The sequence below is a fragment of the Mastigoproctus giganteus genome, chromosome 12, assembly GCF_048544385.1.
Source record: "Mastigoproctus giganteus isolate SK-2022 chromosome 12, ASM4854438v1, whole genome shotgun sequence".
Taxonomy (NCBI): Eukaryota; Metazoa; Arthropoda; class Arachnida; order Uropygi; family Thelyphonidae; genus Mastigoproctus; species Mastigoproctus giganteus.
In genome coordinates, this window is record NC_143586.1 from 91757558 (window position 1) to 91775041 (window position 17484).

At 36.4% G+C, this 17484-nt stretch overlaps 1 protein-coding gene across 1 annotated transcript in view; it reads left to right on the forward strand.

Annotated features, from left to right (window-relative positions):
* Nucleotides 1–17484, forward strand: part of LOC150077273 (patatin-like phospholipase domain-containing protein 2) — a 79691-nt gene that overhangs the window by 12697 nt on the left and 49510 nt on the right. The window contains exon 3 of the mRNA XM_090386834.1: nt 9271–9336. Within this exon, the coding sequence (XP_090242960.1) occupies nt 9271–9336 (66 nt within the window). The remainder of the gene's footprint in view (nt 1–9270; nt 9337–17484) is intronic.

The following is a 17484-nucleotide window of genomic DNA, read 5'->3' on the forward strand; positions in this document are numbered from 1 at the left end:
AATAAAAATACAGTAAATACTTCACTTATATTCTTTTGGTATGTACATATTGCAATAAAAATAATTTGTACTGTACTTACTAGTATTTTTCATTTTTATCATTTTAGTTTCTTTTTTTGCAAGAACTCCATGTGCATCAATTTATAGTAAACAAACACCCATATATTTTTGCAACTAGACCCATACAATCAAATTGTCTGAACACATTACATTAAAATACATACTAATAATACCTCGATCAGCACGGTTTCGCACAGTGCGGTATATTCTTTTCACAAATTAACCGCGCTATTCGAAGTATTCCTGTACTACAAATTCTGCTATTACTACTAATAAATAGAACTACTCAAAACCAGTGCTGTTTCCTGACTAAGAGGACAAATGATGTTTGTTTCTTTGTTATTTTGGTTTTTAGGAGCATTAGCAACTAAGGCCATATTGACCTTTCCACATCCTCCGTATTTGGTGGTCACAGGTTCGAATCCTGGTCTAATCAAGAAGCATGTGCTACGCACTGCTGCTCCTGCCCACCTGACTACGGAGGTGCCTAGGCAAATGATGTATGGAAGCAAGCTGATACAGAAAGAGCCACTTTATCTTTCCATCTCCTCTAATAATTTGTCTAATTCTTTCTTAAACTTATTGAAACTGCCCACTTTCACAACAGAAGATGGAAATTTGTTCCAACACAGTCATTCTCTGGCTGAAAGCAGATTTTCAGCCATCCTTTTAGTAATCATCATATAGTTTACTCAATTCATTTAAAACCTTAAACACTTTAGTCAGGTCTCTTTGTCAGGGCATGTTACAATTTGCAGAATTGAGGAATTTTATATTAAGAGTACCCTTTTCTGTCCTTAAATCTGGACAAAAGCACTCAGTCTTTTAAATAAGTGTAATAAATTTTTCTTCATGGAGGAATTGCATTTTATTACATGGTTTGGGATGCACTTCTCCACCAAATGTGGACTGCAGAGAACTGGCCTAGACAGATATCTAGAAATATATGAATGTGATTTTATTGATTATAAATTTTCAGTTTATAATCAATAAAATCACATTATGACTAAACTGAAATCACATTCGGACATTAAACTGAAATTTCAAAGAAGTTACTGATTTAGTTTATTAATTTATATATATTTATGTATAATTTGTTCATTAATTTGTGTTTATTAATATATAAATTAATTTAGAAAGAGTGTTCGAGCGTAGAATTTTACAAAAAGTTTTTGGGCCTGTACAACATGTTGCTGGATCCTGGAGGATCAAATTGAACCATGAACTTGACCATCTTATTCAGGGTGTGGACATCATCAGATTTGTGAAAAGCCAGAGACTTCCTTGGGCGGGACATGTTATGAGAATGAATGATAGCAGAACAGCTAAGAGCATAATGAAATGGAGCCTATAGGGAGGAGGGTGAGAGGAAGCCCACAGAAAATTTGGATGGATGACATAGAAAAGGACTTGAAGACCATGAGAATAAGAAGTTGAAGTTTGGCTTATTGGTGGAACATCGTTGAGAAGGCTAAGACCCACCCTGGGTTATAACTTCAGAAGAAAAATAAATTAATTTAGAATGGTGAAACTATTCTATTTAATTTTACTTTTTAAGCCCATGAAAGAGCACAAGTCTATGTGATCAGTACAATTTTTGATCACCTCATAGTAGGGGACTGGTCAAACCCTGGTGTAAATCCTTGGCATTCTCCAGCAGACCTACAGACACCTTAACTGAGAGAATATATTGGATTATCACAAACTTATGAACTGTGTGGTACTACGCTCAAAAGTAGTGGAGAATGAAAAAGACCTAGGGCAATTGTGCAGTTACATATGAAATTCTTTGAGTAGTGCCAGGACAGCTCACAGGGGTTTTGTTAATGATATTTAGGAACTTTGCTAGCAGCGATAAGGAAGTGATTATCCCTTTGTATATGGCCATAGTGAGGCCATATCTTGAGTATTGTATACAGATCTGGAGGCCCCACTTTAGGAATAATGAAGATCTACTGGAATGGGTGCGAGAAGGGTAACCAGACTGGTGAAGGGAACAAAAGGGTGCTCTTACCTAGAAAGTTTTCAGTTCTGAAAATTGCAGTGAGTGTCTTGAGGCTGATGCTGCAATTTGCACACTGCAATTATTATTATTATTATTACAGTTAGCCATATAGTGCAAGGAAGCCTGAGGCTTTTGCTGCACCAGCCCAAAAAAAATTTCTGAGTTACCCTGAGATAGAGAAGGGAATAACCAAGAAAGAGAAAAAATGATGATATCCAGCTCAGGACCCTGGGTGTGCCAAGCCCATACTCACCAGATGTGAGCCCCTGGGGATATTGACAGCATCTTGTGGCAAATTGCAGCGTCTTGTGGAGAGATCTAATTGAGGTGTTTGAAGCCTTAAATGGATTGATTACGGGTTACTTCTACCTATATGCAGTACTTTGCATTTGTCAATGTTAAACTTCAGTTGCCATTTCTCTGAGCCCATCTGCCCAACTTTTCTAGATCCTGTCGCAGTAGCATACTGTCATTACTGTCAATAACAACCCTGCCAAAATAAAGAAAACAACAATGGGCCCAACACGAATAAGAAGTTGAAGTTTGGCTTATTGGTGGAACATCGTTGAGAAGGCTAAGACCCACCCTGGGTTATAACCCTGGGAAACTCCACTAATAACATTAGTCCACGAAGAGCAGTGTCCTTGATTACCACTCTCTGTTTTCTTCCACTCAACCATCCCTTTATCCATAGGAGCAACTTGCCCTTAAATGCTATACTGCTCCAATTTGTACAGTAGTCTTCCATGTTCAACCTTTTAACTAGTGACTCCATAATTTTCCCCGGAACAAAAGTTAAACTAAGAGGTCTGTAATTACTCATATCACCCTTTGAAGCTCCTTTGTGAATAGGGGATGCATTTCCACATATCCAGTCTGTGGGGATCTCCCCTGAATCCAAGGTGTTCTCATAATTATGGCTAGGGTTTGATTACTTCTTTTGCTGCCTCCTTTATAATATAACTGGATAGTTCCTGTCCACACCAGGTGCCTTTCTTATGTTTAACTTCATCAATTTCTTCTCCACTTTGCTCTGAGTTATTACAAAATCCTTTAACTCCCCTTGCCAGTTTGATAAACGTTTGGCATTCCCCTCCGTAAACAACTGATGTGTGAATGTACATACAAAATACTTAATACTCATGAGTATTTTGCATCAACATGAGTAAATTTATATTAACATGTGTAAATACTCATGTTGATGATCCTTCTCAGCTATCTGAAAAGGATCATCAGCAGTCGAACCATCAATATCAAGTGGACCAATCAGAGTCATCCCCTCCCTTCTAGAGTTTACATAAGCAAAGAAGTCTTTGCTGTTTTTCTTTGCACTCTTTCCCAAAGATTTCTCATAATCTGCATTTGCTTGCCTAACCTCCTTTGTGACTTGATTACAGACTTGCTTATATCTATCATAAGCTTCTGTGTCACCTGATACTTTATATGCATCCCATGCATTTTTTGTGTCTGCCACAAGTCTCTTTAGTCCTTTGACATCCATTTAGGCCTAAATCTTGAACAGTATTTCTTAGTTAGTATGAAAAGCCTAGTAACTTCCAAGATTAATGGGAAGCTACTAGGCTTCCCATTAATCTTGAATGCTTCAAGGAATCTTGAATGCTTCCCATTTAGAATTTGCTTTTGATAACATCATCAGTTGCTCCCACTGTCTAGAATTTAAAAACTGGCTGAGACCACCTTAGTCACCTGTTACGAAAGAAAAACCCTTCCCTTTACCTCTGATGGTAGTTACATCTTTTAAGTTAGCTCAAATTAGTACAGGTAAACCTCGATATATGCGTTTTTGATCATTGTGAGTTTCTGTTAATACAGTCACAAACATTTATACCATTCCTCTATATGTGCTTCCTAAAATTTTGAATAATGTTGCCGATTATGAAACAAAACATTTTTAACAATGCAAAAAAAAGACACCCAAAAACTGTCATCTGTGAACAGTGTTGCCAGATTGTGCTTCTGCCACTCCATTATCCTGCCTTAAGCTCAGTTTCACTTAGGCAACCATCCAAGGCAGATTTGTCAAAGCAATCTCTTCCCATTACTGTATTTCACACTAAATAATAATTATAAAAGAAAGTGATATATCAGTGGAATCGGATAAGAAGAAACGTAAAGTTATTACTTTGAATATGAAACTTGACATTATTAAATAGTTTGATAATAGTCCAAGGAAGACAAGCATCGGCATGGCACTAGGCCTCAAAGAGTCTATGGTACAACTAATTCTGTCCAAATCTACAGAATACATAGAACAAGGTAAAGTTGCATCAACATTTTTTTTAGTATGCAGTGCACTATGAATAGAAGTCCTATTTTAGTTGAAATGAAATGAATCTTTTAATAACTTGGCTGGAAGATTGCAATCAAAAATGGATTCCAATTGGTACCAACAACATAATGGTAAAAACCTGTTTTCATTGCTCAAAGAAAGCAAATTTGAAGGGAATACGATATACTTCTGCCAGGCCAGCAGAGGGTGGTTTGAAAAGTTTAAAGCTCGAACTGGAATGTATAATGTCAAGTTAACAGGGGAAGCCGCAAGTGCCGACAAAGATACAGCAGCCAAATTTTCTGCATGTTTTAAAAAAATAATTATAATGACCACCAAATTTTTAATATTGAAACTGGCCTATATTGGAAGAAAATGCTGTCTAGAACTTTCTTAGCTAAAAAAGAAGAATTGCAATCTGGTTACAAAGTCTCTAAGGACCGCTTAACTCTTTTTTTTGGATGGAAATGCTGAAAGCGATTTCAAATTGAAACCTATGCTTATTTATCATTCACTAAATCTGAGGGCTTTTAGAGGTTGCAACAAAGCATCATTTCCTGTAATTTGGCAGGCAAATAAAAAGTCATGGGTCACGTAAGCTTTGTGTGAAGACTGGTTTAAGAGTTATTTTTGTTCAGCAGTCTAAAACTATTGCAAGCAAAATAATCTTACATTTAAAGCCCTCTTATCAAACCCCTGGCTATCCTACTGCGCTGAATGACCTGTGTGAAAATGTAAAAGTAGTATTTTTACCTCCAAAAACTACGTCGTCTTTGCTACTGTCAGTGGACCAGGGCATAATTTCAACTTTCAAGGCCTGTTATCTACAAAGAACTTTTGCGCAAGCTACGACACTGGAAGGTGCAATTTTATTTTTAACTGAATTTTGGAAGGATTTTAACATTAGGCAAGCTATTGAAAATATTTGAGTCATGGCAAGAAGTTATGGCTAATACAATGAGGACTGTGTGGAAATATCTTCTGCCTTACTGCACAAATGACTTTTGTGGCTTCGAAAATAGAGTTGACACTGTTATTGAAGAAATTAGTGTCATTGGAAAGGATTTTAGCTTTGAAGATGTTGATTCCCCTAATGTCAGAGAATGCCTGGATTTGCATTCACAGCCACTCACTGATATGGATCTTATAGAATTGGAGCAACAGCGTGCTTACAACTAGAAAGAAATTGCGACTGAAGGAGAGGAGTTTGTCTCTAAGGAAATTTTGTTAAAGGAACTCAAGCAGATGTTTTGAAATTTGGAAACTGTTAAACAACAAATTATGGATTTAGATCTGAATGTGGAAAGAAGCATGCTAGTATGCCGAACCCTATAAAACGGAATTAGCTGCTATCGTAAATTTTATGAAGAGAAAAAGAGGGCTGCAACTATTCAAACAATGCTTGAAAAATATTTTTATAGAAAGTAGCATATCTAGTTTTCACTAATTTTAGCTCATTTCTTTAATAAACATTTTTTAGCTTACTTGCTTTTCATTATTCTTTATATTTCTATCTATATACACAGTTAAAACATATTTTAAAGGCCAAAATTAAGTCTTCTGACGAATGTTCCAAAACATCATGGATGAATTAGAATTTTTCCCATTGGTTTTTAACTTTGATATATGCAGTTTTGAAATATATGGTACACTCGTTGCAAGGATTAACCGCATATATAGAGGTTTACCTGTACACTGTGATTACTGCCACCAAGTGGTTCCTTTATCTGCAGATTCTTAATGCATGAATAATCACTGACACTGCAGATAATTAGATCAAGGGTATTATTTCTGGTTGCCTCTCAAACATGCTGCTGCTGTAGAAAACAGTCATACAGTAAATCACAAAAGTCTTGCTAGTGTGCGTTCCAGTCAATATCTGGGAAGTTAAAATCCCCCATTATAAGACATTCTGATTTACTGGCCCACTATTTCTCTGTACAGTTGTTCATTGTACTCATCAGAGTCATTAAGTCTATAACAAACTCTTATCCTCATTTTTGCTTTCCCAGCACTTATGTCACGCCAAACAGACTCAACATTGTACTGTCCATCCATGTCATCTGGATTCACTGCCTCACATTTTATGTGCTTTTTAATTAACAGCGTAACCCCTCCTCCATTCCTGTCCTTTCTGTACACATTGTACTCCCCAAATTCAAATTCTGCATTCCTTAAATAAATAAATTTTAAATTTTCTGTTTATACTCCGGGACGACCAAACGGTTAGGAGTTCACAAGATAGACAGAATACAAGAAACAGCACTGTATTTAGCAGTCACGGGCTTGAACCCCGATCACTCAAGGCACGTGTACTTATGCACCCGTGCGCCTAACGACTAGGCTACAGCGGTCAGTACTAAAATTAAATTTTCTGTTTATACTCTGGCATGACAACCAGGTCAGTAGAGTTTACAATAAATCATCAGTACAAATATTTATTGTATTTAGTAGTCACGGGCTTGAACCCCAGTCCACTCAAAGAACGCGTGCTATGCACTCTCGCTTCTGACCACTTGGTTATGTCAGGCCTTACATTTGTGTGACACCACGTCTCAGATATCCCAATAATATCTGCCTTTGATGTCTTTACCAGCAGTTCAAATTCATCAAATTTATTTTCTATGTTCCTAGCATTGGTGTACATGTAAGTATACATACATCTGTTCTTACTCTTAGTTACCCGAACACAGCCCATGTACTTACTTATTCCATGATGACCCCCAGCAGTTCTTGAAATCCCCAGCAACTTGCTTTCCAGGCTGCTGCTGCTCATTGCAATAGAAGCAGTGCAATAATCACTTTCACCCCCACCTGTGGCTACTGTAAATCCCCCCCCAAGCTAGCAGTTTTCCAACCCACCTAACACTGCCTCGATAGCATCAGTAAATATTCTTGCATCCTTTCTATTTAAATGTATTCCATCCTTGTAGAAGCAATCTCTCCTGTTAACAAGCACATACCATGCTGTGAAAAATTCTACCCCATGAGCCTTGTATAATCTCTCCAGGACTAAATTGAATGACAAGGCTTTCGCACAACCCTAACTCGCAATTTTTTTCAACACAGAAATAAAAGTAACAAAGTTGCTATGTGATTTTAAACAACATTATCATTCATAGTTGTTTGTTTGTTATTTGGTTTTTAGGAGCATTAGCAACTAAGGCCATATTGCCCCGGGGATATGCGGTGGTCATTCCCTGACCTTTCCGCATCATCCGTATTTGGTGGTCATGGGCTTGAACTCCCATCTAATCAAGAAGCGTGTGCTACGCACTGCTGCTCCTGCCCACCTGGCTACGGAGGCGCCATCATTCATAGTAGTTATTTTCTTAGTTATTAAAAGGTCATAAAGTGCATACATAATAAATTACTTATTGTTATAAGATTAAATAAAGAGTGAAAAGTTTTTCACTTTTTATGCATTTCTATTGTTGAGCTTCAAAAAAGAAGTTCTGAAAAAACTGGATCCCAGCTACATTTACTGATCCCATGCTTTACAATCCAATCCCCAGCTATATACGAAGTTTGGGAAACACTACACTAGACTTAAAACATATCTACCATTTTAGCAGGTACTTTTTTCATGTTATATTTACCCATTACACTTATAAGGGATAAAATAAACTGGAAAAATTATAGATGCATTAGTGTTATACTTCTGTAAAATTAATTTTTTAAATTTCTTGCTAACTACTGAATCTAGTGATATGAAGCAGTTAAAAAAATTAACAGTAAATGTATATACAGCCATCAGTAACCTATATGAATATTACTCATGAGGGATCAACAATAATGCAGCCTCTAACACCGCTTTTTAACATGTTCAATGCCTTGCATATTTGCAAGGATCCTTTAAGTGTGCCTTGGGGTGCTTCTCTGCGGCACTGGATTCTTTTTAGTAAATTGATTTCATCTATGAAAGATTATCACTCCATGTAATGGCAGTATCTGAGTTTTGTAGCATTCTGACATCAACAGGTACATTTGAATGAAATTCAGAATCTGTATTACTTGAGTAGAATTATATTTCAATATCAGATAACATATTATAAAGAGCTGATTCAATGATTCATGTATATGTATATATCAGCTTCAGTGTACTGTCCATCCTTGTTCCTTTTCAGTTCTGATGTCCCAGGCTCTGGATCAATTATAACAACCCTTTAGGTTTAAAATTTTATAGAAAAACACTTTTTTACACAAAATTTTATCAGTAAACACACACTAAGGACAATGTTTTGTTCTTTATAAACTAAAGAATTAAAATTTACTAAGTGCTACACCTGAAGTTCAGTAATCTTCAAAACATTTTGCATTTTCTTTTTGTGGAAAATAATAAACTAGATAAAATAACCTCTTTGCTCATGAGCAAAGAAACTGTGAATTAGTTTTCCAGCTTTTATAGTGCTCTTTAGACAGTGCGATTGAAACTAAGCAAAATCATAGCCATAATGCAGTAGTGTATGGTTCAATCAGTGTGCCAATATCACTCAGTTGTTCATTTCATGTGTCTTTTCCTTTTACAGCAGTCATTTATTAACCACAACTGAATGGGCACATATGTGCATTAATTCCTCCATTTTGCATTTAGGCAGTGAATCTGTTAATTCTGATAATTACAATGAGCAAACAATTTTACATATGCAGTATTTGATGAATTCCTCTTTTGAACATAATTTATGTGCAGCAAGCAAATCTCACACCTAACTTAATGATTCCTCTAAGTCTGAAGTAATATTTTACCTATGCATTAATGTATATGTATATAATGTTAACATATTCAAGGATTCTAGCAAGATTATAAAGCTATTTTCTAGTGATTACTCAAAAATAGTCAGTTTTGGTAAATTATTTTAGATATACAGCTAATTACATGTTTAAAAGTTATTTTCTTTTTTCTTTTTCTTTTTAGGCTTTAATATGTAGTTGCTTCATTCCTATTTATTCAGGTTTAATGCCACCTAAATTTCATGGTGTGGTAAGTATGATCCTCTGAATTTCTCTGTATTTCTATCTGAGTATGAATGAGTGAGTTTTGCACAAGGGGTTATCATTCAGCATATAGTAGGTATTGCCTTGTTCCTTGTCATTTTATTTTGAAAATATAATTTTCATTTTCACTATTGTACATTTTGAAGTTCAATAATTTCAGCATGAGTGAACTTTGAGCATTGTTAAAGTTATTCAGCCCAAGCCTTAGTATCTTTACCATGGTTTGAAACAATGTTATTTAATCTTTCGACATATTTCATTAACTCACCAGTCCTGCACATGAAAGAAAACTGAATATTGTGCCATGCATTCTTAAAAGTAAGTTTTTTTTTTTTTTTTTTTGTTAAATTTTTGGTACATTGACTAATGTGGTCATAGCATACCATTCCTATAGTATGTTATTTTTTATAGCCTTTTCTTTTTATTTTGTCTGTACAAATGTGCATTCACCAGCTGGTTTAGATGTGGATAGGTTGAAAAATCCATAATAATGAATTAAAAAGTGGGATCCCACTTGCATCATTTCATTTCAGATCAGGTAATTATAGCTTCATTTGCAATGGCCTTTATAAATTCCTCCAGTCTCCAGTGGGATTCGAACTGAGATCTTTCTACAAACTAGTAATAAGTGGAAAACATACTGTACTTTACTATGCTATGATATCACAGAGGACTTGTATGCCTTTTAAAGCTGTAGCCTCTATACTAGGTAATAATCTGCTTAGATTTCTCAGTTAAGCCCCTAAGGGAAGTTTCTAGAATCCAGTGACACCCAGATCCATATTTGTTCAGCAGCTTTGAAAAATGCACCGATTACTTAAAAAAAAAAAGGAAAAAAAAGCCTCCTCTGTTCAATTCTGCTCCAGACAAATTTTGTGTAAAGAGTTCTTCAAGCTGTTCCTTTCCTTCTGTCTACCTACTAACATCAAATACAATAATACATGGCCTCAGCCTTGAATATCAGTTTGTTATAAGTCCGGAATTCCTGAGTGCAATTGGATTTAGCCAGTTCCACATCCCTGGAACTACTGATTTGATGAGAACTGCCCTATCTCCAGTTTCTCTAACATTTACCCAAGTCATTAAGGGAATTTCTTCTTGAATTTCATTCAAGAAGACTCTCTTGACATCAGTACTAGAGATAGAAGAGTTCTTCAAGCTGTTCCTTTCCTTCTGTCTACCTACTAACATCAAATACAATAATACATGGCCTCAGCCTTGAATATCAGTTTGTTATAAGTCCGGAATTCCTGAGTGCAATTGGATTTAGCCAGTTCCACATCCCTGGAACTACTGATTTGATGAGAACTGCCCTATCTCCAGTTTCTCTAACATTTACCCAAGTCATTAAGGGAATTTCTTCTTGAATTTCATTCAAGAAGACTCTCTTGACATCAGTACTAGAGATAGAAGAATTGTACAGCTTAGGTACAAGCAGTATACCTGATTGCATTCTTAATGATGAAATTTTTCTCTTTATCTTTTGTAGCCTTAAGAATATACAGTTTAAGTTTTCTTATATATTCTTTACAGTACTGCATTTCATGTTCCTGTTTACTGATGTGAATGTAGAATATTCTTGCAGAATATAAAATATTTTTAATGACAAAATGAATCTGAATGCTGGTTTCAGAGTAGGATATTTGATTTATTTAGAAAACTCTTTTGGTTTCTCTCCTTTATTTTCATAACTCAGAGGCTTCCCACTGAGTTATGAAACCTTCCCCCCCCCCACACCACCAACTGATCAATGTGAGACTGCATTATAAATTAGAATATTTTTTAAAAATTAATATAAAAATTATTAAACACTTTGCACCACTTAATTAGTTTATCCAATGTAAAGGGTTAATTACAAATGTATAGCAATGACTAGTATGATCAATTGGTTAAACTAATTAGTTTTTTGTTGACGTTTCTGGATCTTTTTTGCGATTCTGCTGTCAGATCAATGACTGAAGAGAAATGGGACTGTACCTCAACAACTATTACCTTACTGATAATGTTAGTTCATGATACAGAATTTTTTTGTTTCTTGTATTAATTGTAAACATTTCTATATATGGCAGGCCCCCTGTTATAACATGGTTCGCTTTATGCTGATTTGCTATAATGCTGTTCTTATATTATAACCCGTATCTGACTATAACGCTGTCACAGATCACTATAACGCTCTTTTACAGATTGCATTTTTTGCATATTTAATGAAATCGTTTCATTTGATGGAGTTGATAGCTTGAAAATGAATAGCAAAACAGCATTAAAACGTTTCCCATGCCGACTTGAGAAATTTTCTTGCACGCTAATTTAATGCAGTATAGTGACTTTTTATGTAGTTCCGAGATCAACATTTTAAAAAAATATCAAGTACTGTATATTGCTTGTAATATTTGTGGTATATGCATTTAACCGAAGTCTAGTCATCACTCAGTACAGTATTAGACGTTGTGTGTAGCGGACAGTTTACTCGAACATTGTATCGTAATTAATGCAACCAACGCAGTTACATTTTCGAAGAGCTAATAATGGAAGATAAGAATGAAAAAGCAACAACGTCTGGGTGCAGTACGAAGACTATAAATGTAAGAAAAAGACTGAATTTGAAAATTAAATTAGACGTTTTGAAGCAAATTGATTCTGGTCAACGACAAGCGGATGTGTGCCATAATTTAGGACCTGCAAGTTTAACTGTAAGAACAATTATAAAAAAATATAGAATAATTTTAGCAGCAGGAAAGATAGCTGTTCCACTGCAAGCAACTAGGGCTAGGCCGGCTATTAGGATTGAAATGGAAAGACTTTAACTAATTTTATTAAAGATAATATCCAATGCAGAATTCAGTTAAGTTAAATATTATAAAAAAAAAGAGAGAGAGAAAGAGATTAGCCAATATGATGATCTGAAGAAAACTCACAAAAAAAAAAAGTGGAACCATTTAAAACTGATAAGGGCTGGTTGAATAGATTTAAAATCCAGGGAGAAGCCTCAAGTGCAGATCAAGGAGCCGAAACTTTCAAAAAAGAACTTGTTAAAATTATTGAAGAGGGGTATTATGTGTTATACTTCTCAACAAGTTTTTAACATACATGAAGCAGGACTTTTATGGAAACAAATACCTAAAATAAGTCTCATATTGAAAGAAGGAAAAAAAAAACATGCCAGGTTTCAAAGCAGCGAAGGATCAGTTGACTTTATTGTTAGGTGGTAACGCGGCGGGGGATTTAAAATCAATATCCCTTTTAGTTTATTTGCAAGAGGGCCAAAGTTCAACTCGAAATCAACACATTTTTCATGATTAAATTCATCAATTAAATTAAATCAATTTAGATCAATTAAATTCATGATTTTAATTGGAATTTTAAGTTTAATTTTGATACGTAAGTAGTTACCACATAACTATATACATATGTAATGCAGAATATTTTATATGTACAAATATTTGAATATTAAATATTTTGACCGACATTTGTGCATCTTTTCACTACCGTTTATTATTGATTAGGAAATATCCTATGGCACCGACCGCAACTCAAAAATACATATGTTACCTTATGGGAATGCGGCACACGCTTAGTGCAGATTGACTTAGCGCTCTGTTTTTCCGGAACGAATTATCAGCGTTAAGTGGGGGTCACCTGTACTGTAATTATTTCTAATGATTTCTTGATTGATAAGTGAATTCACAATAGAAGTAAAGTGGCAATTAAATAGCAAAACCACTGTGTGTAACTGATATTTCACCAACCTGGGGAAAAGTGGGTAGAGCAATTTTCATCTGAGGCTAGATTTTGCAGTTTTTTGAGACCAGTTTTCTTGCAATGGACTAATGTTATTAATGGAGTCCCTCAGGGTTCAGTGATGGGTCCATTGTTGTTTTCTGTATTTATAAATGATATTGATGATGGTATATCAGACTTAATGTCCAAATTTGCAGACGATATGAAGGTTGGCAGGGTTGTTAATGACACTAATTACAGTACACTGCTGCAACAGGATCTAGAAAAGTTGAGCAGATGGGCTGAGAGGTGGCAAATGAAGTTTAACATTGACAAATGTAAAGTACTACATATGGGAAGCAGTAATCCCATAGTAACGTATCAAATCTGTGATACCACACTGACAGTGGTAGAGAATGAAAAGGACCTGGGGGGTAATTGTGCAGGCAGATATGTAGTTTTCTGAGCAGTGCAGACGGTCTGCAAGAGTAGCTCATGGTGTCTTGTCAATGATATACAGGAATTTTTCTAGCAGGGATAAGAAGGTGATTATACCCTTGTATAAGGCAATGGTGATCCACACCTTGAGTACTGTATACAGGTCTGGAGGCCTCAGTTTAAGAAGGATGTAGAGCTGTTGGAACGAGTATAGAGAAGGGCAACAAGATTAGTGAACAGAACAAAGGGTTGCTCTTAAGAAGAAAGGCTTAAGTTTTGCAAATTACAGTGTCTGGAGACTAGGCACCTGTGAGGTGATCTGATTGAGGTGTATAAAGCCTTGAATGGTTTGAGCATGCTCAGTGCTGATGGGATTCTTCCTCTTGCTCAGAATAATCACCTGAGAGGGCATAAATTCAAATTTAGGAAAGACAGTTGTAGGATAGATGTGCGGAAGTTTGCCTTTAGCCAGCGGGTGGTTGATTGCTGGAACAACTTCCATCTGTCGTTGTAGAAGTTGATAGCTTAAATAGATTCTTGCACTGCTTCTATTGGAATGAGCAGCAGCCTGGAAAACAAGATGCAGGATATTTCAGAGACTGCTGGGAGTCATTGTGGTACAAGTAAACACATGGGTTGTGTTAGGGTAGCTAAGAATAGGAACAGGTGCATGTGTACTTGCATGTACACCAATGCTAGGAGTTTGGTAAATAAATTTGATGAATTTGAGGTATTGCTCATAACATCAAAGGCATATATTGTTGGGATATCAGAGACGTGGTGTCACACAGATATAAGGAATGCAGAACTGGAATTTGGGGAGTACAATGTGTACAGAAAGGATAGGAAGGGAGGAGGGGTTATGCTATTAGTTAAGAAACGCATAAAATCCAAGGAAGTGAAGCCAGTTGACATCGCTGGACAGTGCAGTGCCGAGTCAGTTTGGTGTGAGATAAGCATTGGGAGATCAAAATTGAGAGTAGAAGTGTGCTATAGGCCTAATGACTCTGATGAGTATAATAAGAAACTGTACAGGGAAATAGAGTAGGCCAGTAAATCAGAGAGTCTTATAATGGAGGATTTTATTTTCCCAGATATTGACTGGAATTTATGGGTTGGTCACTCCCACATTAGCAAGGCTTTTGTGGATTTATTGGATGATTGTTTTCTACATCAGCATGTTCGGGAGGCAACTAGAGGCAGTATTACTCTTGATCTGATTATCAGTAGTGATTCTTCATGCATTAAGAATCTGCAGATAAAGGAGCCACTAGGTGGCAGTGATCACAGTGTGCTGAAGTGGGATTTACTCAAAGAGGTAACTATCATCAAGGGTAAAGGGAAGGGTTTTTGCTTTCGTAAAGGCGACTACGATGGTCTGAGACAGTATTTAAATTCTATACAGTGGGACCAACTGATGATGTTACCAACAGAAAATTCAAAATGGGAAGCATTCAAAGAAATAATCTTGGAAGCTACTAGGCTTTTTATACCAGCTAAGAAATATTGTTCAAGGTTTACGCCTAAATGGATGTCAGATGAACTAATGAGACATATGGCAGAGAAGAAAAATGCATGGGATACATATAAATTAATGGGTGACATGGAAGCCTATGATAGATATAAGCTGGTCTGTAACCAAGTCACAAGGGAGATTAGGCAGGCAAAGGCAGATTATGAGAAATCCTTGGCAAAGGATGCAAATAAAAACAGAAAAGAGTTCTTTACCTATGTAAACTCTAGAAGGAAAGGGATGAATCAGATTGGTCCACTGGATATTGATGGTTCAACAGTTGAGGATCCTGCTCAGGTGGCTAACAAACTAAATGAGTATTTTGCATCTACATTCACACGAGGAGTTATTCAGGAAGGGGAATGCCAGAGGTGAAGTAAACTCTGGCAGTGAGCTAGATGATTTTGTAATAACTGAGAGGAAAGTGGAGGAGAAATTGTTGAGGATAAATATAAAAAAGGCACCCGGGGTCGATGGGATCTATCCAGTTATATTAAAGGAGGCAGCAAAGGAAGTAAGCAAGCCCTTAGCCATAATTATGAGAGCTTCTTTGGACTCAGGGGAGGTACCCATAGACTGGAGATGTGCAAATGTGACCCCAATTCACAAAGGAGGATCAAAGGCTGACACAAGTAATTATAGACCTGTGAGTTTAACTTCTGTTCCAGGAAAATTAATGGAGGCACTGGTTAAAGAAGCACTGCAGGATCATCTAGACAAGACTTCAGTTATAGCTTGCACACAGCATGCTTTTGTTAAGGGAAAGTCTTGCCTGACCAATTTGATTGGATACTATGATGCAGTCACAAAAGAACTGGATGCAGGGAATAACTTTGATATTATATATTTGGATCTTAGAAAGGCTTTTGATACTGTTGCACATGGAAGACTGCTGCACAAATTGGAGCAGTGTGGCATTGGAGGCAAATTGCTGCTATGGATAAAGGGATGGTTGAGGGGGAGAAGACAGAGAGTGGTAATCAATGGACACTGCTCATCGTGGACTAATGTTATTAGTGGAATCCCTCAGGGTTCAGTGTTGGGTTCATTATTGTTTTTTGTATTTATAAATGATATTGATGATGGTATATCAAGCTTAATATCCAAGTTTGCAGACGATACAAAGGTTGGCAGGGTTGTTAAGGACACTACTGATGCTATGCTGCTGCAACAGGATCGGGAAAGGTTGAGCAGATGGGCTGAGAGGTGGCAAATGAAGTTTAACATTGACAAATGTAAAATACTACATATGGGAAACAGTAACTGTAGAGCAACGTATCAACTCTGTGCTACTACACTGACAGTGGTAGAGAATGAAAGGGACCTGGGGGTAATTGTGCAGGCAGATATGAAGTTCTCTGAGCAGTGCAGATGTGCTGCAAGAGTAGCTCATGCAGCAAGAGTGTCTTGTCAATGATATACAGCAATTTTTCTAGCAGGGATAAGGAGGTGATTATTTCCTTGTATAAGGCAATGGTCAGGCCACACCTAGAGTACTGTATAGAGGTCTGGAGGCCTCATTTCAAGTAGGATGTAGAGCTGCTGGAATGAGTACAGAGAAGGGCAACAAGATTAGTGAATGGAACAAAGGGTTGCTCTTATGAAGAAAGGCTTAAGTTTTGCAAATTACAGTGTCTGGAGACTAGGCACCGGTGAGGTGATCTGATAGAGGTGTATAAAGCCTTGAATGGTTTGAGCATGCTCAATGCTTATGGAATTCTTCCTCCTGCTCAGAATAATCACCCGAGAGGGCATAAATTCAAATTGAGGAAAGACAGATGTAGGATAGATGTGCGGAAATTTGCCTTTAGCCTGCGGGTAGTTGGTTGATGGAACAGACTTCCATCCCTTGTTGTGGAAGTAGATAGCCTAAATAAATTTTAAGGTTCAGCTGGACAGGTATTTCGAACGAACGGAGGGGTGAAATGGGAGTGGTTTTTTTTTTTTTTTTTTTTTTGGCTGATGCTGCATAAGCTTGCTTTCTTGCATCATATGCCTCTACTAATGCTAAAATGCTAATGCTAGATTCAAGGCAGAACTTGACAAACGTTTGGAGCGAGGGAATGAGTAAAATAAGTTTTTTTTTTTTTTTGGCTGATGCTATATAAGCTTGCTTTCTTGCATCACGTGCACTTGCTAATGCTAATGCCTTTTGCACAAACTGGTTACCACACCAGTTACTGGTAATTTCTTGTGTAAGCTGAGCCCATTTGTTAAGCTAATAAATAAGAAAAACTTTATAACATTTTTAAATATTTGAGTACCCAAGTTATTTTTACTTTACTAAGGTTAAAGTAGCATTTACCTTGGTAGATTTTTTGTACTTGAGTATGCTAGTAGCATTACTTATAGAAAATAAGAAGGAAGTCTTCGTATTTTCTCTTGTTCATTACATCAGTTTCCAGAATTATTTAGTTTGCCTATAGTAGCTAGTAGGTTTTTTTTCGCATTTAGGTTGTTTTTTGA